Consider the following 23,913-nt stretch of genomic DNA (forward strand, 5'->3'; position numbering starts at 1 on the left):
ACACACAAAAAAATAGACTTTTCTCTTTTATTATTGAGGTAGATTCTACCAGAATCATAACCTGAGAAACGTTAGAAACATCTGTATTTTTCTTCAACAGAAAACTTCTGGTGCTATGTAATTTGTTTGAATTTTTTTCCCCTCATCTTTGGCAATATTTTCTCTTTCTTCTAAAGTTCTTACAGTTAGATAAATACCTTCAACTTTTTGTGCCAGACTCTTTTGCTAGTATAATTTGAGCCATTTTTACTACAGCAAAAAGAAGAAAAAAAGTTTATCAAACGGTATGAAGCAGTTTTTTTTTTAAAATTAAGGTGCAATTCATACAACATAAAATTAACCATTTTAAAGTGAACAATTCGGTGGCATTTAGTACAATCACAATGTCATCCAACCACCACTTCTATATAGTGCCAAAATATTTTCCTCACCCCAAAAGGACATCCTGTACTCATTAAGCAATTACTCTTCATTTCCATCTCTCCCCAAGCCCTGGCAACCACAAATATGCTGTTTCTATGGATTTAACTATTCTAGATATTTCATATCAATGAATCATACAATGAGAACTTTTATGTTACTTTTACATTACTTTTTATGTTACTAAGTTACTTGCACTTAGCATAATGTTTTTAAGATTCATCTACGTTGTAATATATACCAGTACTTCATTCTTTTTGTGGCTGAATAAAATTCCATTTTATGTATATATCACAATTTGTTTACTGATTCATCTGTTGGTAGACATTTCCTTTATTTCCACCTTTTGGCTATTGTGAATAGTGTTGCTATGAACATGTGAGTACATGTATTTATTTTAGTATCTCTTTCAGTTCTTTTGGGTATATACTTAGGAGTGAAATTGCTGAGTCATATGGGAATTCTTTATTCAACTTTTTGCAGAACTACCAAACTATTTTCCACAGTAGTTAAAAAAGTTAGCATTCCCATGAGCAAAGTATGAGGGTTGGTTCCAAGTTCTCCACCTCATCACCAACACTTATTTTCATTTTTTTAAATCATATCCATTCTAGTGGGTGTGAAGTGATATCTCATTGTAGTGTTAATTTGCATTTGCCTAATGACTGATGATGTTAGGTATATTTTCATGTGCTGCTTGGCTATTTGTATACATTCTCGGAAGAAATATTTACTCAATTCACTTGCCCACTTTTAAATTGGGTTGTCTGTCTTTGTTGTTAAGGTGTAAGAGTTCTTCATATATTCTATACCAGACCATTATCAGATACATGACTTCCAGACATTTTCTTTCATTCTGTCAGCTGGCTTTACATTTTCTTTAAAATGTGTCTTTTGATGCACAAAAGTTTTTGTTTTGATGAAGCCTGCTTTATCTTTTTTTTCATTGCTTATGCTTTTGGTGTCATATCTAAGAATCCATTGGCAAAGTCATGAGGACATAACCTTAAGTTTTTGTCAAAGAGCTTTATGATTTTAGCTTTCATATTTAGTTGCTGTTATTTTGAGTCAATGTTTGTATATAATATGAAATAGGGGTTAACTTTATTTTATTTTTAGGTGGATATCCAGTTGTTCTAGCACCATTTGTTGAAGAGACTATGCTTTCTCCATTGAAGGGTCTTGATGACTTTGTCAAAATCAATTTGCCATAGTTGAATGAGTTTATTTCTTGACTCTCAATTTTATTCCATTGGTCAACATGTCTATGCTTTTGCCAGTACCACACTATTTTGATTACTGTACTTTGTAGTAAGTATTGCAATTGAGAAGAATGAGTCCTCCAACTTTGCTTTTTCAATATTGTTTTGGCTATATAGGACCCCTTAAAATTCTATACGAATTTGAGGACTAACTTTTCCAGTTCTGAAAAAGAGGCCATTGGAATTTTGATAAGGATTGCACTGAATCTGTAGATCACTTTGGGTAACATTCCCATTTATAAAATATCATCTTCCAGTCCACGGACTTGGTATTTATTTCTATTTTTTTAGTTCTTCCTTTATTTCAGAAAAGTACAATATTAAAAACTATAATATTTCAATATTCAACTTTATCACCTCCTTGGCTAAAATTATTCCCAGGTATTTTATTTTTTTGGATCTCACCATAAATGGAATTGTTTTCTTTATTTCTTTTTTTGTATAGTTCAGAGCTGGTGTAGAGAATCACAACTGATTTTTGTGAGTTGATCTTGGACCCTGCAAACTTACTCAACTCGTTTATTAGTTCTAGGAGTTTTTTGTAGATTCTTTAGGATTTTCTATATATAGAATCATGTCTGAGAATAGAGATAGTTTTACTTCTTTCTTTCCAATTTGTATGTTTTTTATTTCACTTTGTTTTATTTTTTATTGCCTACTTGCCCTGGCTAGAACTTCCAGTAAATGTTGTATTGCAGCAGTGAAAGCAGGTATTCTTGTCTTGTTCCCGATGTTGGAGAAAAAGATTTCAGCTTTTTGTCATTGAGTATGATATTTGCTCTGCGTTTTTCAAAATAGCCCTTATTCATGTCAAAGAAGTTCCCTTCCATTCCAAGTTTTATGAGTCTTTTTATAATAAAATTATGGGTTTTGTTAAATGCTTTTTCTGTGTCAATTAAGACACAGACTTCAATTTACCTTAATTACCTCTTTAAAGCTTCCATCTCCAAATATAGTCACATTGGGGGGTTAAATTTTCAATAGACAAATTTTGGAGGAACACAATTCAGTCCATAACAAACATTTACCAATATTGTTTTATGCATTTTTATTTTAAATGATGGAGGAAATAAAAAGTGTAGTCGCAAACCAAAAATATAGTAATACTGGATTTTATATTTATCTATATAATTACCATTATCAGAGTTCTTTATTTCTTCATATTACTGTCTAGTGTCTTCTTATGTCAATTTGAAGGATTCTCTTTAATATTGCATAAAAACCGGGATACTAGCAACAGATTCCCTCAACTTTTATTTACTTGAGAATATCTTAATTTCTCTTTCATCTTTGAAGAATAATTTTGCTGGGTATAGAATTCTTGGTTGACAGTTTTTTCTTTCAGCACTTTAAAAAATGTAATCCCCATCTGGCCTCCATGGTTTCATATGAGAAATGTGTATTAATCTTATTTAGGATCACTTGTGCATAATGAGCCACTGCCTCTTGCTGCTTTTAAGTGTCTCTCTTTGTCCTTGGCTGTCAGCAATTTTATTATATGGCTCAGTGTGAATCATTTTCACGTATCCTCTTGGAGTTTGTTGAACTTCTTCAATGTTTGATTCATAAATTTAATCAACTTTGGAAATTTTTCAGCCATTATGTCTTCAAATATTCTTCTCATCTCTGTCTCTCTTCCCCTTCTGAAACTTTCCTTATGCATATGTTGGTATACTTAATGGTGATGTCCCTAAGATGTCTTATGTTCTCTTTATCTCTCATCATTCTTTTTTCTTTCTATACCTCAGACTAGAAAATTTCAATTAACTTAACTTCAGGTTCATTGATTCTTTTTTCTGTCTGCTCAAGTCTGCTAATGAAACCCTCTAGTGAGATTTTATTTCAGTTATTGTACTTTCCAGATCTAGAATGTCACTTGATTCTTTTTAAAAATTTCTCTTTATTGATATTCTCTACTTGTTCATCATTGTTATCTTGATTTTTTTAAAACTCTTTTTCTATGGTGTTCTTTAGTTCTTTAAGCCTATTTAATACAGTTGATTTAAAGTCTTTGCTTAATAAATCCAATGTCTGTGCTTCCTCAGGAACAGTTTCTAAATCATTTCTTCTGTGAATGAGACATATGTTTTTTGTTTCTTTGCATGCTTTATAATTTTTATTGAGAACTGGAAATTTTGAATATTGTGATGTGGTAACTCTATAAATCAGATTTTTACCCTTCTCAGAGTTTTGATTACTGAAGGCTTTAGCTATTTGTTGAGTGCCTTTTCCAACCTATTTTGAAAAGTCTGCAATTTTTTCATGTGTGGTCTCTGAAGTCTCTGTTTCTTTAGCTAATGTTCAGCTAGTTTTAATGTTTTAACAGAGATCTCATGGAAAACCAGGAAGAGAGAGAGAGAAGGAAAAATTAATAATAAAATACACTTGTGCCAGTCTTTGCCAATTGCTTTTATGCTCGGTACTCCTCCTCCAGTGCTCAGCCAGTCCATTTAAAACTCTGCATTAGCTTTCACTTCCTGCTTACACTGAGCCTAGAGATCAGCCTGAGGTAAAAGATAAGGGTCTTCTCAGGTTTGTCCTGAGAATGTGTGTTGCCCTGAGAATGTGCTGTGGCTTTCTACTTCCCTCGATATACAGGGGTGCTTTTGAATGCCCTAATTTCCCAAAGAAACTCTTTCCTCAGCTTTTCCTCTCAGGCTTTGGGCCCTCTTTTGTGTGTCTCAAGCTTAATTTTTTGCCCAAGGCAGCTGATAGGTTGTTCTTTTGCCTTACAATATGGTTCAGGAATGTTTGCGACTTTTCTGACCAGTGTGAGTTCGTTGTTAGGCCTAATAAAGACAAACATCTTGCATCAGTCTTTCAGTCAGTTCCTAGAAAGTTAACAATTCTTTGAGAATAAGGTCTGCTCTGCTCTGCTCCTTCTGCCTGGCACCAGGCTCACATATCAGGAATGTGGGTTATGGTCCTTGAGATCACTGCTGAGCCAGCAAGGGGGATGGGGCAAAAGCAAATAAAAATGCCACAGATCTTTTCTACCATTTTTATGTTGTCTTTTTCTTGATTCAGTATTCTTTTTTTGCTGTACACCTTTATTTTTAAGAGTTTTAATAAAGTTGATTCTGAGCATTTTTGCTTGATTTTTCAGTATTTCTGTAGAAAGACAGACGCTTGGATCTGCCTACTCTGCCATTTTTGCAGACATCCTCTGATTCTTGTTTGAGTTTTTGTCTTTAACTGTCAAATTTGAAATCTCAAAAGTAGTTTCTAAACATGAGGTTCGTTGAACTTTTAATAATCACATAATTCATAAAACGTTAAACATCACTAATAAAACAGGATTTTTTCTTCCAATTATAGAGGAGTTAATTTACCATGCTTTGAGAATTGAAATAACTTAAGCTTGTCATAGTGAGGATCACCATTCAAAAGCGGTAAATATAGATTTCAATTGATTTGCTTGATACATATCCTACAAGATATTCTACACAAGAACCAAGAGATAACTAGTTTACTTTGCTATCTGATAGGTGCAATGAGTAAAATTTGCTATAGATGGAAAGTTATGTCCTACTCATACTCATATTTTGAAACCTAATCCCAACGTGATAGTATTTTGAAGTGCAGCCTTTGTGAGGTGATTAGGTCATGAGGGTGAAGCCTTCACAAATGAGATTAGTGCCATGATAAAAGAGGCCCCTTCTGCCATGTAAGGTTACAATGAAAGGACAGCTATCTATGAACCAGGAAGTGGATTCTCACCAGATATGGACTCTGCTGGCTCCTTGGTCTTAGATTTCCCAGCCTCCAGAACTGTGAGAAATAAATTTGTGTTGTTTATAAGCTACCCAGTCTATGGTATTTTTGTTATAACAGCCCACATAGACTAAGACAATATTTTTCGTTCAAAATTATCTCAAGTCCTTATTAATAAAACCAAAGCAGATTATTGCTGCTTTATTTGAAGTCATGTACACATCCCTGCCTCTTGTATTTGTAAAAAACAAAAAAAGCATCCTTGTCCCTAAGGTTGGCTTGTTGTTCCTTCTTTTCTTAGTGAGAAAAAGACATATATTGGTAAATCTATATTGTACAGCTGTGTATCATTCCTAAAATTCCACTTCAGAGAGTAGGACATCACTTTCCACCACATTTGCCAACATATTACCATTTTCTGTGGATTCTATTGTCATTATAGTTTAATTATATGTGGAGGAATAACAATTTAATGATTCTAATATTTTGAATATAAATATTGATTTCTCTACACGTGTCCTTTAATTCATTTTTCATGTCACTTAGCAAATATTTTTATATTTCACAGTATTTTTAAAAACAAATATTTTAGATAGTATAGAGAAAGAGAATACTATTAAATACCTCTGAAACGGCTTCCAGAGCAGTTGAGCAGGCCAAAATTTTAAATTGAAATCAAAAGTACTAAAAAATTGCCATATTAGGTTTCTCCAGAGAAATAGAACAAATATACATATAAAATATATCTTCCATATATATAAAAGAAGATTTATTATGAGGAGTTGGCTCACGTGGTTATAGAGGCTGAGAAGTCCCATGATATGCTTTCTGCAAGTTGGAGACCCAAGTGGTATAAATCAGTTGGAGGCTAAAGGTCATTATTTGGACTGGAGCCAACAATGTAAATCCAGTCTAAGGGCAAGAGAAGATGCAATGCGATGAGATGAGATGAGATGTCCCAACAAAATGTTTCTCCATGAAGCAGCAGAACAGGATATGTAAGAAACTGCATCATAGAGCACCACTTCTTAAAACATTTTCGTAGAGGGCTCTCCCTTTCTTCGCCACTTCTCATTTATAAAGATTGCTAATAGTCTCTGTTTTTCTTGTTTTCATGTCTTCTCTCCTCATCTCTTTCTTCTCCCAGTGCCCTGGCATTCTCCCTTAAAATATGTAATTTTCTCCCATGCTGATTGCTTTTCTTGCGAAACCACTCATCCTTTTATCCCTGTCCTCGCCTCTGAGATTTTGAGGAATAAAATTCTCTAGCAATACAGGATTCAGGAAAATGTCTTAGTAATAGATTTGGAATGCAAATTGACTCAAAGATGTTCACATGCTATGAGAATATAAGGCTCCATAGGCATTCCTCATGAATATTCCCCAAGGATCTTGCTAGAGACTAGGGTGGAGTGGAGACTACAGAAAGCAGGGCTGGTTGGTTGTCAATATCAAAGTTCACGGGAGCTTAGACACAAACCATGCAGGATCCTTATTCTCATGAGATGGTGGAGATGAGGAGAAGATCTGAACTTGATGGGATCTATGTCAGCAGAACTGATCCTTCTGAAGTTTTGAACCCGATTTAGTCAAATATTCCAACAAACTGTGCTTCGTGGAATATGTCAAACTTTGTCATCATTGTCTGCACCACAAAAGTCTAGTTTCACAAGTGGTGCCAATGTTTAATCTTCCTTCCAGATTCCTTCCTTCCTTCCCCATGGTATTGCCAGTAGCATCCCAGAGGTCCATTCCCAGCTTGGGTCTCAGGAATATAGTGACTCACATCTAAAGTTCCAATGCTTTAAGATAATGAACAAAATCACTTAGGCTTTTTTGTGTCTTAAAGCAGAATTAAAGTGCACAATTAAGCCAGTGTCAACAAAGTCACGCAAAGCTCATCAAGAAGCAGAAATCAAGACACTAAAGACACAGTATAGAATGAGGGTTTCTACCCTTAAGGAATTTATAGTCTAGAAGGAAATATTTATCTAAGGCTTGATATATCTCTTACCTCAAAGTTTTTAAGTTTTGAATTAGAAATTCTCGTATAGTACTTATAACTTTCAAGATGTTCCATTCATTTACAAAATATTGATGCAATTATAATCACACGTCTTCTCTTTAACATACTGAATGCCGTTTTTTCTTTTTCTTCTTGGAAAGTATAAAACAATTTGAAGTTAACTTCAGTAGTTTTTTCTGTTTGCAGAAACATATAAAATTATAAAATGATTTAAAATCCCTGAAGAGAGTGAAATCTGAGGGTTGGCATTGGAATAAAAAGAACTCATCTTCATTTATCTCTAAAAATAGATTTTTTTATTTCTTGGAAATATAGTCAAAGATGTAACGCTTTAATTAAATTTATAGATTTTTTTTAAGGGTCCAAATGTTGTCACTGACATTACCTTTCCTATTTTAATATTTGTAGGGGGCTGGCCCGGTGGCCGAGTGGTTAAGTTCGGCATGCTCTGCTTTGGCAGCCCAGGGTTTTGCTGGTTCAGATCCTGGGCATGGACATGGCAGCGTTCATCAGGCCATGCTGAGGTGGAACCCACATAGCACAACCAGAGGTACTCACAACTGGAATATACAACTATGTACTGGGGGCATATGGGGAGAAGAAAAAGGAGGAAAAAAAAGAAGATTAACAACAGATATTAGCTCCGGTACCAATCTTTTAAAAAAAAAAGTGTTGTAGTCCTCGAAATCTCATTCGTTTTAATAGTTGACCTATGAGGGAAAAATGGGTTACTATATTTTTTTCTATAAAATACAAAAAATCTATTCTAAAAATGCATTACTTACAAGGAGAGAATAACGAGAGCAGAAGTGTGAAAATTAGATGTTTTCACACATTCTGTTCCTGTATTCCTAGTCTAAACTTTGCATGTCCCGAACCTCTTCCTTAAAATGAAACTATTAAAACGGCCACACTGCTACCTCATGAAGATGTTGTGAAGACTAACAAAAAAACCCATTAAGTATCTTAAATAAAAAAACTCTTATTATAGCGACAAAGATATTTTACTTTCAAAAGTATACTTTCATATTAAGCAGTGCTCGTTTTGCAACCATTTAAATCCATACATGACTTTCCAGTCTTACAGATTAGATTGTAAAAACTTTTGAAATAGGATCTATTGTTTGTCCAGCATTTGAATGTGCAATAATTTGACCATACTAGTACTGGCAGAAAATATTATTAAATACTGAGAATCTGCAAAACAAATTAAGTTGGAGTTATTCATCACAGATGTTTTAAAAATCAGATCCATTTGAACATTTAGCCTCATTCACTAGCCTTAAATCTTATATCTGGCATCTGTTGTGGCATCAAGAGAATGTATAAGACTGTCATACAGAAATAACAAATATTGCACATAATTCAGAAATCTGTTTTGTGTGAGTCTTTGGATTTTTGAAGCACATGCATTTGGTTTCAGAATTAAATGAATTGGTAGGAATGGTGGAGGCACAAAACAGATTACATATGGTTGCCTGGAAATAATATTCATTTTAAGTCAAGAATAGTGACAAATGCCATTGGGGTAGATCAATCTGCAAAGACATGATGGAGGTGGAAAAGAGCATTCCACTTATTTCAGAAAGTACAATGATATATTTGGTCATCTTGTTGCCCTTTGTTATTTATATTATGAAATAATAAGTGTCAAAGAAAAATTATTTGTATATTCTCATTTTACCACCAAAATTAAATTTAAAAACAGTAATTGTGAAATTGTTATGAGTAAATCCTTAAGAATTAGTAATCCCTTTAAAGAAGCTTAAATCTTTACCTTCAGCAATCTTATTTTATAAGGAACAACCAGTGTGAATCAAGACAATTACTACCCGAAAAGATAGTTGGGACGCCGTAGACGATGAAACATCCATGGGATATATTATTGGTGTGGTACTTCCTTTGGCTGTGGCACGTGGTTCACTAAAATGTTTAAAATCTCATTTCTATTTCTACTTCTATTTCTATTGATAGAATGTTGATGCTGTCCTATACCACTTTGTAAAATGTCTCGTTATACTTTTGCTGACACACCGGAGTTTAGTAAATGCCAAATCCACTCAATTAAGAAGAAAAAAGATATAGAAAGTAAAAATATCTTGACAAAGGTCCAAAATTATCTAAGTTTTTGCCCTGAATCATTCTGTACTCTGTTCCTCCCCTCTATCTTTGGACACTTATGAAAAAGAACTATGATAGCTTCCTGTGAGTGTAGCTAACCAAAGAATATTTTTAAGAGAGATGTACGTCAATGTACAAGGCCATAGTCATTGCTACGTTCGGGTTCATTTAGATTTGAATTTACTTTAGGTTCTTCTAAACATGAGAGGTCTATCATTTCTGATTGGCTTCTTCAATACTCTAACAGACCAAACTTTTCATCTGAAGATTCTGTTGTATCATGGAAATTGGGCTAAATTTGGATTCCTCTGAAGTTCTGTAAGTTATTTCACTGTAAAGCTGCCAAAACATACCCAATCATCACTGAGGGGTACTTGTGAGCTAGGTTAGACTATGGCAATAAGCTTCTCTGTCCCTTCCCTGCCCCCACTTTCCACAACACAATGGTCCATCTGTGAGGGAAGAGGAACTAACTGCACTTTTAAACAGAGATTAATTTCTAGCCACTCATGTATTAGAAAAACTGTAAAACAAATGTCAAACTGCTTAGTCATTTCTTTCTTAAAATAATTGACCTAAGTTCAGAAAAGGGCAAGAAAGACAAAGCATTAGGCACAGTAAGAGAGGGATTACATTCAACAGCAATTTTCTTTTAAACATTTTAAGTATTTCTGATGTGTGCAACAGTTTCCCGCCCCCATAATAATTTCTCATTCAATAAGTCAAATTTGATGCAATGGTTTTAGTTATAGCAAAGTGTTTGTAAAAAGTGTCTATATATCTATCTATAGATAGATAGATAAATATAACATAACAAATATATATAGATAACAATACATACATATATATATATATATATATATATAAAACAACAATGGGGAGGATAAAACATCAGTGTGAGAAAAGAGGAATGAATATCAAATGATTTAAAAGATGATGTATCTTTTCTAAAGTATTGCTATTTAATCTATTTCTTCTTTCCTTTAATTCTACCTGTAGTAATTTACATCTCATTATAGAGTTCTCTCGACCTCCAATATCTATTACTGTTTGTATTAGGGGCACCCAGCTATGGAGACGGTTTCTTCAGCCCCAGTTTGGTTATCGAGGTCTCAATACTTAAAACATTGGTTCTGAATCTGGATCCCCTGATTCCTAGAGATTTGGGAAGATCTTAAGGGGGAACTGTGAGCTCTTCACAATGTTTAACAAAGCTCCATGAACTCTGATGATTGTCTAGAACATTTAAGTTCCCCTAATCTGACCTCCCAATCAATTTTCAAATTATTATTCTCTGACAAGGCAATATGTCCAAATGGTCTATTTAAAATACTGCTACAAAGGAAATGACTATTTTTACTCTAAACTCTTTCCATCTTGTTTAAGAAAGGCTTGTAACCAGAACAAATTCTACAAAGTTGAAGAAATATTTTTAAACATCTTTTTTTGGGTTTTTTTTTTGGTGAGGAGGACTGGCCCTGAACTAACATCTGTTGCTAATCATCCTCTTTCCGCTTGAGGAAGATTGTCCCTGAGCTAACATCTGTGCCAGTCTTCCTGTACTTTGTATGTGGGATGCCACGACAGCATAACTTGATGAGTGGTGGGTAGGTCCATGCCAGGGATCTGAACCTGCAAACCCTGGGCCACCTAAATGGAGCACACAAATTCAACCACTATGCCACCGGGTAGACCCCTTTAAACATTGTTTTTTAATGTGACAAAATAGCAAATGTCATATAGCAATTGTCCTTCAAATTAAAGACTTATCTCAGGAAAACCATGATATTCTATTACATTTTGGATCTGTATATACATAGTTAGCAAGGACTGGCCGAAAGGCAGCCTAGGAAACAATACCTCCTGGAGTTATCCAGTGTGAAGTTGAAGCTAGTGAGGTGGGTCTCTTCCAGTTTCCCTCTGCTTCCTTTGTTGTTCAGTATTATCCTTCCTTTTGCCGACTTCATCTCCTGTAAATCCAGGGCAGGTCCTCAGAAGGCTCTAGATCAGGCAGCTAGCTACAGACTAGAGGGGTTAGGCATAATTTATTATTCTTTACTATGACTCTACTACATTTCCTTCCAGAGGCATTAATTCAGACCCAGGTTATGCCTAGCTGGGCAGTGGCCAGAAGAATTCAGACCACAGAGTACAGAGAGCACAAGGTAGTAATAACTCTATTCACCTGCCACTTTGCCTGAACGGACCCTTTCACCACAGTGAGAGGGCCTGAGATGTGACCAGAAGGTGGGGCTTGCTAGACTGACTGCATTGTTTCTCACCTTCTAGAATGGTATCAGGCCATGGAATTCTCAATATATCAGGAGTGCTACTGAGAAACAGTTTGGAACACCAGTTCTACATGTTGCTGCAAGCCCTATAACTCTCTAGCTATTGAGTTGATTTAGGATTCTGGAAGCCTTGCAAATATTTCTAAACTTTGCATTAATTTCACTATTTTACATTTAAGAGAAGCCCTATAAAATAAGTTTAAAAATCTACAAAGAATTGGACAGAAAATAAAGTTTCAAAATAGTTTGGAAACTGAAAATACACACAAATTTTTCATTTCGAGAAGGTGAAGGATAACAAAGATGGTAAATTGACCTATATTCACCCTGTAAGGTTCTTAATTTGTAATTGTACATTCCACATTCAAGTACAATATAATATTTATCTTATTAAATTATATTAACAACTTAAGCTTATAATTTGAAAAGCTAGTTGGCGATATTTCTCTGCAGCTGATACAAGAAATCCCAAACATTCTGCCAACAGCGTTACTAATATATATATTTTTTTACCTCTTGTCTAAGAAGTAAACTTCTTGACATGGGAATGGTTCTTTGTCACAGAGAGTGACAGTCATGTTGAAGGCATTTTTGTTGTTGCTCTCTTCATTTTCTATGCCTCTTGTATAGTTGTTAAATGATTCTATCTTGGGCCTCAAGCTAGTCTCTGAACACCTTCCTTCCAACTCTTAAATCACATAAACAGAATATCTGATTAATCTGATGGGTCATAAGGTATATTTTGATAACTAATAGAAAATTGGATTCCTAAAGATTAAAGGACATGTATGCCTCATAAACTTAGTTGAGAACCCTTAAGCTTTGAAATATCTTAAATACTCAGCACAGGTCCTGGCCAAAGCTTCCAGTCTTTGTCAACAGAAACACGTATTCATTCACTCTGCACATCTCTGTTGAGCGCCTAGTGTACACTGGCACCTTTTTGGGCTCTGTTGCAGAAAATTTTTGAGAGACATCTTAGGAAATATTAGGGAACAAAAAAGAGCCCATAGGAGGGAATAATTTAAATGTGGAAAAAACGACCGGGGAATCTATATTCCAGGTTTAAATGGATTACTTTGAGGAGAGGTAAGTCGAAGGAATTTAGAAACCTGGCCCTTTTCATTATTTTCACTGAGGAGTGACCATGTTTTCAGCTCCAGAGGCCCTTGACGAGGAGCTGTGGGCCTAGAGACGCTTGGGGATCTCTACTAGTTGCTTTCCTTGTCTTTTCTCCTCCCCCTGTGCCCCCAAATCCGGGATCAGGACAGAATCAGCTGGAAAATTAAATTACTCACCCCCTTAATGTCTGTCAGCTCCCATACATTTCTTTGTCCTCCTGCCTCTGAGTACAGTTCAGCTCTTTAAGAGACGAGCCTCGCAATCAAGCTAGTGCAGAATTTAAACATTTAAGAGAGAAACCTGTCAGTTTCAGATCTGGAAGGAGAGCTTCCCTATAAGATCAGGAGTTTTGACCTCTTGGGTCCTTTCATCTCACCTTCATCTCTTTCTTGTAAGTCTCAGCTAAAAAACAAAACAAAACAAAACAAACTTTTCGGAGCAAGCAAAGCACTAAGTCCGCTGGTTCCACGTCTGCTATAAGAAGCAGATTTTTGCACGAGGATAAGGTTACGGCTGCCAGCCCAGAACTCCAGCAGTGTGGCAGATCAGACGCTGGGCTCCTCCCCTCCCCCGCCGACGAACGAGAGGCTAACAGACGGGTGCAAGTAGACAAGTAGCTGTTTTTATTGAATACAGAAGCTCCTTGAAAACTCTGTGGGCTCCGGGGCTCTCCTGCAATTCCTTTCATTCCCAAAGTGCTGGAGCCAAGCACGCGTCCCCCGTACCTCCCTCCCATTTTTTCTCGGGGATTTGGGGAGGAGAGGCGGGAGGAGAGGAGTGGGGAGACGGGGGGTGGGTGGTGGGCTGGGCTTGCCCGGAGTCCTGATTCTTGGGCCGAGGGAGAGGGGGGCGGGCTCGGGGCTGCCGGCGAGGCGCGTGATTGGGTCTGACCCTCGGCCGGCTTGTCAGTTTCGCCGGGGGTAAGGGGGGCGCGGGAGCCGAGTGGGCGGAGGAGGGGGCTGCCCAGAGCCTCTCGTCCGGCCCACTGACGGCATGAAGCCTTTAGGGGGACGCAGTCCTCTCAGATTTTTGGTTGAAGCCCCTCATCTGCCTTCAGTCTGAAGGCAGGGCCCCGGAGAGGACGGATCGGAGGGTCCCGGCTGGCGGGGCCAACCGAGAGGGAGAGGAGGGGGCGAGAGACAGGAAGGAAGCAAACCATCAAATTTAAAAGAAAAAGCCCTTTGACTTTTTCCCCCCGTCCCTCTCCAATGGCTGTGTAGCAAACACCCCCGACGATACCTTGGAAGGGAAGAAGTTGGTCTGCAATCGCAATTTCGTGGGTTGATTTCACAGTTGTGAGTGCGGGGCTCGGAGATGGAGCGGTGGTCCTCTAGGTGGAAAACGAAACGGTGGCTCTGGGATTTCACCATAACAACCCTCGCACTGACTTTCCTCTTCCAGGCTAGAGAGGTCAGAGGAGGTAAGAAAAAATGGTTTGGGGGGGAGGTGGGAGATTGCCGTCGGTCTTTCTCATTCTGTACCCCTCCCCCTCTTTGTCCTCCCCCTCCCCCCCCCATTTCTCTTAAATAAAATCCAGATTGTAGCTGCCACTAGGTTGAGAGTGAACGCTGGAGAGAGAGATGGATGTAGGTGGGACAGTAATGGGAGAAGAGGTAGCAGGAAAAAAGATCTGTCAGGCACACAGCCTGCTGAAATGCCCTTCACCACTTTCCGGCGTCTTTGAAAAGAGGAAAAATATTACCTTGAACACAAGGGCAGTTGTACAAAGCTTTTGTTTGAAGAACAGTCCTTAGACTGCCCTTTGAACACATCTTCTGGTTTCTTCAGATTCTAACTAATGGAAATATCTTTTTAAGGGTGAGCTGAGGAGAAAATATAGAGACAGGGTATAAAATGAACCTTGATAAAGTTCTTTGTCTGGAACAAAGTGAGAAACAGGCTGTTTTACTCCTAAGAATATAAGAGAAAGCGAGGGGGATGAATCTAGAAGACTGAGAAGACTTTGTGTGTGCGTGTGGCATTTTGAAGAGATTTTAAGTGGAAAAAACTTGGCCGATTATGAGGAAAGGGTTCAAGATAGACAGAACGCTTTTCCCTGAATTTCAGTCCCCTCCTCCTCAGTGTGACCCCCCAATCCCCACCCCGCCCATCTTGCAGGTTGGACGTGCAGTTCTCTAGAAGAATGATGAAACTTGCCAAGCAAATGGGGTGGGGGCGGAGGAATAGGGATTGGGAGGGAAGGGGAGGGGGCGTGGGGTGGGGTGGGAGGAGAGAGGTAAGGAAAAGTTCCTACGTGGCACCACCAAATATTCAATGACCAGACCTGCTCGGAATACTGCAGCCCTGTCAGTACCCAAGGAGGGAGAGCGACTTCACTCCTCCCCTCCTCCTCCTCCCTCCCTTTCCCCCCGCCCTTTCCCGCAAAGGCATCTGGCTGGAGCGGTCCGTTAGGTGCTGTAGACACGGCTGGCGGGAGAACGCCTTTGGAGTTCAGGGAGCCCCAACAGCTTAGCGAAGAAAAGCAAGCTTTGTCAGGAGTGCAGAGAGAAGCAGGGGGTAGCAAAGAGGGTGGCGAGGATTGGCTGAGGGAGAAAGAAATTGTCAACCCCAAATGCGCAGGCTTTAGCAGAAACCTGAGTCTGGCCCTGCTAGATGCCAACATGTGAGTTCTCCCTGATGGGGGTTAGCCCTCCCGGAGGCCGAACTCTGCGAAACCAGGTCTGTATTCCTTCCCCAATCTTAGTGGTGCTCACCTTCCTGAGTAGCAGGCAGTGCTGGATCTTTCCTCTGTGTGATTTTCCTGGTGAAGAGGCAGAGCCTCATTAAGACTATATTTGAATTTTGAAATAAGTTATGCTAATTATGTTGATTCATTCGTCTCTACATTTTTATTCTTTGAAAGTGGAATCCATCAAAAGTTTGCATTTTACCTTTGATACCTGGTCCCCAGCTGGATTGGTCGTTTCTGTCAGCAGTTCTGCCCTCTGCTGGTTTTATTTATTATTTGGAATTCAAGCATCCTCCTTAGTAAATGAGGCCTCTAAAAATTCTTGTAACTACAGTGATGCTGGAAAAGGACACTCGACTTAGGAAGGACAGATATACCATTTCTTCTTCAGTTTGTCACACACACACGTGGACAAAAGTATCATAATGGTAGCTCTTTATTTAAAAGTATAGAAAGTAAGACTTTCTTCAGTGAAGACAGATGAAATATAAGCTCAAGAGACACCCTTATAGGCAGTCAGGGATTGTTTTGCTGAAGATATTTATGTTTCTTTTCCACATTGAGCCTGCCTTAAACCTCTAAGGATATCACGCAGATCATATTTTTACACTTGTAATGTATGGTTTTCTCTTTTCAATCTAGCTACGTACCTGAAACACTTTTAAATAAACATCTCTGTACTACACCAGATAAAAGGGGGAAAAAGAATCTTCCCTATTATCGTGAAGCCAAGTAATGTGGGAAACAGTAAAGTTTAAGGACCATATGGTCTATCTGATTGTCGTTTCTGATGAAATGTCTTGAAGGTTAAATGATTGTTGGGTGTTCATGTTGTAAGGTTTGATACTTGTTTCATTCACCATGTTGCTGGGTGCTTATTTCTTAGTGGGAAGCTACATATTTACTTAAACCTGTTCTTGTAGACATTCTTGCCGCTTAATAAAATTCCCAAAGGAAATAATAGTATATTTGCTTAAAAAGGATACATTGGCCTAAATCATCCAAGGGAAAAATAAACCCAGTACCCAGTTCTCATACTAGCCTTTAGATTTGCAATGGAAGTAACACGGTAGGATTTTATTCAAGTTTCTAGATAAAGATATTATACACTAGCATTATTCTATAATTTATTGATTTCACTGAGATGCAGTGGTGTGATTTGGTTACTAAACTGAAAGATAATTTAAAACAGCCTATTTTCATCTAAAATTTGTATTTCTTGGATTAAAAGCATTAAAGCCTTGAAAAGTTTTGGTTCATAGTAAGTTAGACTCTAGTGAAACTGTATGTAGGATTCTGAACCATCTAACCTTATAGAGAAAAGTTCTTGGAGTGAATGCGTTGAAAGAAAATTTATGATCTCACATAGAGTCATATTTACTTTGCAAATCCAAACCCTATAACTTGGTGATCTTTAACATACTTATTCAAAATTTTTAGCATTTATTATGATTTACCCTAAAAAAGTGTTATTTTTATAGTATATTCACTTCAATTTCATGTTTCCTATACTTGCCTATCATTAACAAATGTTTTATCTCAAGAATCTATGGATTTCTTTGTCAATTTAGTCCATTACTTATTGTAGAGAGGACCTGAGATTTACCTGGAATTTATAGTAACTACATTGTGATTGTGTTGAGATAGATGGTTTGAAGAGTTTTACTTTTAGGTAAGAGTTAAGCTATAATTGAGTAGGAAGAAAAATAATATCTAATTGATCATTTTTTACTGATTAAGATGATATTCAGCCTTTGGTAGTGGTGTATTGCAAAAATTTGATTAATTTTCTGGAAAACTTTCAAAGCTTGTCAGCAATTGGAGTGAACCCTGCTAGGGTGTTGTTTTGAGTGCCCGGGATCAGCAGGTGAAATGGTGCTGACTTCCAGAGTATGTGCTAATCCAGCTTTGCAAGGAGACGAAGTTTGTCACTGTAATTACTTAATTAGATATGCTTCTGATAACAAATGCTAGATAAGATGATTAATATTGTATCTTTCCATTTGTTTTTTCAAATCAGAATCAGCAAAGTCTGTAATAGAGAAACAATAAAGAACAATAGGTATCTAGTGAGAAGCATCTTCCCGCGTGTATTATACAGATAGCCTCAGTTTAGGTGGCACATATATATTCAGTTAATTATAAATATTTTCACGTAATTGTTTATTAGTTTTGAAATTAAGTTTATTAACATATTAAAGTGAAAATTTCCTTCACGACTAACACTTAACTGAGAGTCTACTTTATACTAAGAGGTATTTTCATAGTTTGAAACAAAATCATGAAGATGTAAAATGAGAAATATATATACCTAGATAGCAAGATTGCTTATAATATATTTATTAATTTTTGAGGTTGTGTGTTTGCCTCAATTTGTGACTAAAATAGAAGGAACACATTACTCAAGTTGATTACCCCTAAAATACAGCAAGGCAAACGTGAACCTCTTTTCGGATTTGTGTGGAGGATTTCTATCGGTGAAAGATCTAAGTAGCCACCTTTCTTTTCTAAAATTTTGCTTCTTTTCTGAGACAAATTCCCTTCACTCTGGTTAATTTATTGAAGCGCTGCTTATTTAATGATAACAAATGGACTCAAACTTGGTTGAGAATGTGTAATAAAAAGCTGAATTTTTCAAAGGAGGTAAAGATGTTTAGAGGAGATTTTTTTAAAAGAATGCTAGATATGGAAATAACTGTAAAATTCTTTCTATATCCTACCTTTTCACTTTACTAATGAGGAAACTAAGGCACAGAGAAGTTGTTAGCTGAATGCTCTTTCTCATGCAAACAAAACATACCCTTATAATAATCAAGCTTTTTCGGAATGAATAGAGTGAAGATCTGTAATAGTGATAAAAATATCTTTAAATAATAGTAATGTGAGACTTTATGGAATGACCAACTATTACTTAAATGTATATATGCTGGAGTGTAGACTAGGGAGGGGATGGCTTAAGTGAAAATGGCAAATTTAAAGAAAATCAGATAGGAAATCAAGTTATAGAATGCATTGAAAAATTCCTCGATTTCCTGAGTTTTGAGAAATTAACTTTTGGTCATTTGTATTGTTAACATACCTAAATACATGATTCTCTAAGACTATCTTTGTCAGAGTAGAAAGCATAAGAGTTTGTAAAATATTTTTTTAATACATTTGTTGCTGGATTAAGATCACAGCCTTCTACCTTCCAAAGTAATTAATGGAGGACTAGGCACAACTGTGAATTTTCAAGAAGCCAAGAAAATTGTATATTAATTTTAAATATGGCAAGTAATGTCAAATTTCTATGCTTTCGTGTTGATTTTAGATTGATTGGATGTATGTATCACATATATAATTATATGGCTTTTATTAATGTCATAATGAGTTGATTATTACTTAATATATGCTGTTTGTTTAAGGCATAATCTTTTTCCAAACAAGTGGTCAACTTCGGAAAAAAATAGGAGAGCACTTTGTAGTGCAAATTGTAATTAAAATTCTTTTTTTGGATTGTTGAAGCGTCTGAAACTACATAAACACTTTTTACCTCAGGAATAAATGGACAGTTCATGTAAAGGGAAGTGCTCACTCTTAATGGATTACCGTGATATTCATTGTGCTGTCAATAACTACGACAAATTTTACTACCACCTGTGGAATTTGGGGGAAGAAGGGAAGAATTCAATTTTATTTCTCTACATTTATTTCTCAAAGATCAATCGTCAAGAGCTAGTATTTCTACCAAATGAAGAATTTTCCTGTCTTTAGGGAAAAGCAGTACGTGTCCATAGAGTCCTGAAGAAGGTACTGTGGAAGCTAGTTATGTACACTCATGAGTAACAATTTATATAAACATGTGGTTTTATAAATGCTGAGCCATCCCCATAATTTTATATAATTTCTAATGATTATTTGTTGGTATTTGAAAACCAGCTTTCTATTGTATCCCAAATACACTTTTCCTTCCTTCCTTCCTTTGGAGAACTAATGAAGGGCAGTTGGCATAATCATTAGGAATTCAAGGCAACTGTAGAGTGGGGGCTGAGAGCTGATCTGCCTTTCTGCTTTTACTCCTCCACTTCCCTCATTTAATCCTGGGGAAATGTGACCTGAGCTGGGAGTGGTGAGAGGAAACCAGACTTTTTTTTTTGACCATTGAAGTTTTGTTCCGTAGCAAAGAAGAAAGAGAGGTGTACACAGGGGCTATAAAAAGTTGCAGTGTTCCCTAAATCCTTTCACTGAAGAGTCGACTTTAAATGCAGTTTTCGGTGTAGCTTTCAGTATCCTAATGACTTCCCTACATTTGGACTTTTTTCTTCTAATATCTCTTGTAATTTAATTTAAAACCTAAAAGGTTTTAAACTGCCTTCTGTATCACAATGTGTCCACTCTATTTCTTTCTCCTTTCTTCAAAACCCTAATAGGATTTTATGTTTATAGGTAAGCATTGTTTTTCTACTTTCAGTTGTGTCAGAACTCAACGTGACTAATACTAGCTGGTAGAGAAGGTGAAAGTCAATTTTAAAGTGATTTACTGAGTAATATCTATTTATCAGTTGCAGTTTCTGGCCTACTACTGACTTGGCTAGTGGTTCTTTAGACATTGGCTGATTACCAGACCTACTGTTATCTGGTAAAATAAACTCTTTGCTTGCTGCGCATGGAATTAGAGACAGTGCTATTAATTTAGGAGAAAGAACTCAGAGAAAAGAAAGGTTATCATATTTCAGAGTGAGAGACCAGCTTAAATTCGACTGGACAATTGAGATCTAAAACAAACCTGTATAAAAGTGCTTTAGCACAATCCGCTTTTGCAATCCCCTCAAACCTTCTTTTTTTTTTTCTTAAAAAGCATTTCTTTCTTATTTTAACCAAATTTAATTGCTCTTGAATGGCCTTGTACTGTACAGGCAAATGAAGGTCCCTATTCATAGAACTTGAGCGCATAGAGTGTCAGTAGAAGCTTCCTTCCTCTGTCTGACTGGTAAACTGACATCCGGGCTTAAAGGAGTGAACCTTAGACTGTGTGAGGTAGTTGGCTTTCCTGCCTCGCTCAGATTTTCACATGCAACTTCCCTAAAGGATGACTGCTGGAAAGAGCAGCCGTTGCCCTTACCGACAAAGTAAGAAGAAACTCTCGCGCCCTGTTGGACTTGGTGCTCTTAGATAGCTCTGCAGGGAAAGAAGAGCCGTAAATATTAGAGTGGTGTTTTCCTTGACTTCTGTCTTCTGACTAGAATCTAACGGTGGAGCGCTGCTTACTACTCGCTGTCACTCTTATTTTTGAAGACTGATGAGTCTTTGAAATACTTCACTGCTTTTGGAGATAAATGTCGGAATGGCTTAGCCTGATGTAGAGTGCCCTTCAGGATGTGGCCTGTCTGTACATCTCAGCTTCTGACCGGCCATTTACCACCTGCTGCAACCCCACTCCCATTCACCCTGCGTTTCAGCCGTGTTAAACTTTTTGCCAATATTTTCACCGATCTTTGAACACATTATTCTCTTTCCCTGGAGTATCTCTTCCCTTCTCATGCAAACGCCTTCCCATACTTCAGGATTTAGCTCATATCTCTAGTTTTCCTTCATATCTCCAATCAGATATAAGAAGAAGTACCACTGAATGTATGGTCATTATGTGTCAGGTTCTGTTGTAAGCGCTCTTCATATAGAATCTCATTTCATTCTGACAGTTGCCCTGAAAGTAAGCTAATAATAAAATCTCCATTTTACTCATAAGGAAATTGAAAAACAGAGACGTTAATTATCTTGCCTAAGATCGCGCAGTTAGTAAGTGATAGCCTAGGATTTGAAGTCACACAGTCTTGCTCCAGAGTCCTTGCTTTTGATCACTTGTCCACGTTTACTTTGTTGTGTGTTCTGAGGCTTCTATACAGCCTCCCTGTCTTATCTTATGATTATGGTGCTCTGGGGCCTAACATTAATGCACAAAGCAGGCAGCTGCACCACCGTCAACATCATGTCAATTGTGTGAATAACTTGACTCCTGCCAAGGAGAAATATAAAGGGCCCCTGGCAAAATATGATGTTATAATTCAGGTAGCTCTTCAGCCTGCACTTAAGTTCAGTGGTGGAGGCCGTGCCACTCTTACCATTTTATGGACAAACCTAAGCCCTGTAGATGGTGGAGAGCCCAAACTGGAGTTGCTGGAAGCCAGCGAATGTTACTTTGTTTCCTTTGGTTAACTTAAGGAGAAGTTGACAGCTGTATCTGTTGGCATTCAAGGTTCAGACTGGGATTGGCTTGCTTTCATTAAGTAACACAGATTGCAGCTTGTTCTAATCAAGATCCATTGCAAGGAACAACAGGTCTTATTCAGCTTTGGGGGACTGATGTATGGGAGTAGGCTTATTACCTTCAGCATAAGAGTGTCAGACTTGATTAGCTAAAAGCTGTTTGGAATGTAATCAACTAGGAAATGTAACTGAAAGGTCCATGGTTTGAAAAATATATATATATATTTCATTATTTTAAAAATTACTCATTATGTATGTTAATCTTTCTCTAGGAGTTGCTGGAGGGTAATAACTGTGCTTTAGTTTTTATTTCTGTCCACAGTGTCTACCAAGACGCTAGAACACACATATGATATAGCCTATGTAGATTATTATCTTCTTACTTTGCCCAGCAGACTATGACAAGGTTAAAATCTTGTTAACTTGGAGCAGTGTGAAATGACCTCCCCATGTCATATTGTTAGCAGTAATTAGATCCCCTCTCCCTTTTTTTTTTTTACTCATTCTCTGAAAGTGAATGGGGTTTCTCTCTAGTTTTCTTCATCTGGAAGACAGTTTAGCACATTCTCTCTAAAGATGCCTCTAAATATTTGAAGCTACTGATTTACTATATTACCTACAAAACTGTGATTTGCATTAAAACAGAAATCTGATAGAGGAAAACATCGTACGAAGTGGTATTTTTCCTTTAACAGCAATATAAATCATGATTTCAGTTGCCTCCTGGTGAACAAGAAATTAATCCAAGAATGATGTCAATCTGTAAAAGTAATAATTGGGAATATCCCAGTCATATATTCACTTTTGAACCTTTTATCTCAGTTTGGTAGACTATTAGGGATCATCCAATTTTGCTTAATTACTATTAGAAGGAGTAGCCTATCTATATTTATTGTTCTGTGATTATTTTAATAAACTCGTTCTTCAGGTTAGAAAGTAGTTTATATATTATATATGCAGTTATTATATTATGAAGTACCATCTTTAAGCAAGGAGTATATAAAGTTTCAAGTGCTTAATAATATTAATAGACAGTAGTTGTAGAATTGTTTTGGAAGGAAGCTCTATTTTTTATATTCTATTCCTATCCATTGTATATTTTAGTTACACTAAAATCTTTAGGATATACCTATCTTTATCTGTTTTATTTAGTGTGTCCCAAGCACATAGAACAGAGCCTGTCACATAGCAGGCAATTGATAAATCGTTGTTGAATAAAGTGAAGGTGTTGGTTGCAGCTCTAATGAATTACTCTTCAATGACCTGAGTCAGAAATGCCATACTTTTCAAGTATCACACTCTCAACCGGTGTTTGTTCTTTCCTTCACCATCCTCAGAGTTGTGATGTCATTTCTGCTTTCAACTTTCAGTTCATATAAGCCTTTATGAAATGAGAAAGTTCAGAATTGAGGCTGTTCAATAACTGTGAAAATTAAATGACTATCTCCTATGTGCAATCGCTGTGTTAGGTGCTGTGACTGCAAAGAGAGTAAGCCAGTCTTTATTCTCATGGAGTATGTGTGTTACTAGGAGAGTGCTGGGGTTAGGGGAGTGGGTAGAGGCCACAGAACACAAGACCATATGGATATACTTTCTGTATAGCCTGGAATCATTTGACCAATTAAAAAGTACAGGAACGCTGCTAAGTTGGCAGGTCAGTGCGTATATCCATCCATACCAGGTGGTCCCTACTGACTGCAACCATTGGATCCTCTGACAAATAACCAGTCACTGGGGCCATGTTGCTTTTTCTCGAATAGCCAACCTCCTGTAAAGTCACCTGGACTTCTTGATAATAATTAGTACATTTAAATCAAACGATATAGAGTTATGGCCATCGTAGACTTAAGAAATATATGAAGGAAGAATCTTCCAATTTTATAAGGGAGTGTGTTAAGCCAGTGTGTGTACACATTTATAAAATCTGTTATGAGACGAAGTAGCCTAACATCTCTAAACTTTATGTGATTGTTCTTATTACCCAAATTATAGCATGTTTCAGAACATAAATTGTAAATAGTGATT

The 23,913-nt window shown here is 36.9% G+C and overlaps 1 protein-coding gene, 1 long non-coding RNA gene and 1 pseudogene across 10 annotated transcripts in view; 2 read left to right on the top strand and 1 right to left on the bottom strand.

Annotated features, from left to right (window-relative positions):
• Positions 1-6,020: 6,020 nt before the first annotated feature.
• Positions 6,021-14,334, bottom strand: LOC102147595 (uncharacterized). Of its 4 annotated transcripts, none has more exons than XR_011438803.1 (5): positions 14,196-14,334; positions 13,133-13,223; positions 11,404-11,568; positions 7,411-7,598; positions 6,021-7,198 (listed from the first exon to the last, which is right to left on the bottom strand). It is a non-coding gene; the product is annotated as an uncharacterized lncRNA (long non-coding RNA). The 4 variants fall into 4 exon arrangements; XR_011438804.1 differs by lacking the exon at positions 14,196-14,334 and adding an exon at positions 13,333-13,642; XR_002808186.2 differs by lacking the exons at positions 13,133-13,223; positions 14,196-14,334 and adding an exon at positions 11,729-11,825.
• The window catches only part of COL11A1 (collagen type XI alpha 1 chain), a 196,779-nt gene continuing 186,660 nt past the window's right edge, over positions 13,795-23,913 (top strand). For all 6 annotated transcript variants that reach the window (XM_001918115.6, XM_070267264.1, XM_023641533.2 and 3 more), the window contains exon 1: positions 13,795-14,376. In XM_001918115.6, the coding sequence (XP_001918150.3) occupies positions 14,271-14,376 (106 nt within the window). In that variant the 5' untranslated portion in view covers positions 13,795-14,270. The remainder of the gene's footprint in view (positions 14,377-23,913) is intronic.
• On the top strand, positions 14,976-22,067 carry LOC138923986 (superoxide dismutase [Mn], mitochondrial-like; annotated as a pseudogene).

This window comes from Equus caballus, chromosome 5, assembly GCF_041296265.1.
Source record: "Equus caballus isolate H_3958 breed thoroughbred chromosome 5, TB-T2T, whole genome shotgun sequence".
Lineage (NCBI taxonomy): Eukaryota > Metazoa > Chordata > Mammalia > Perissodactyla > Equidae > Equus > Equus caballus.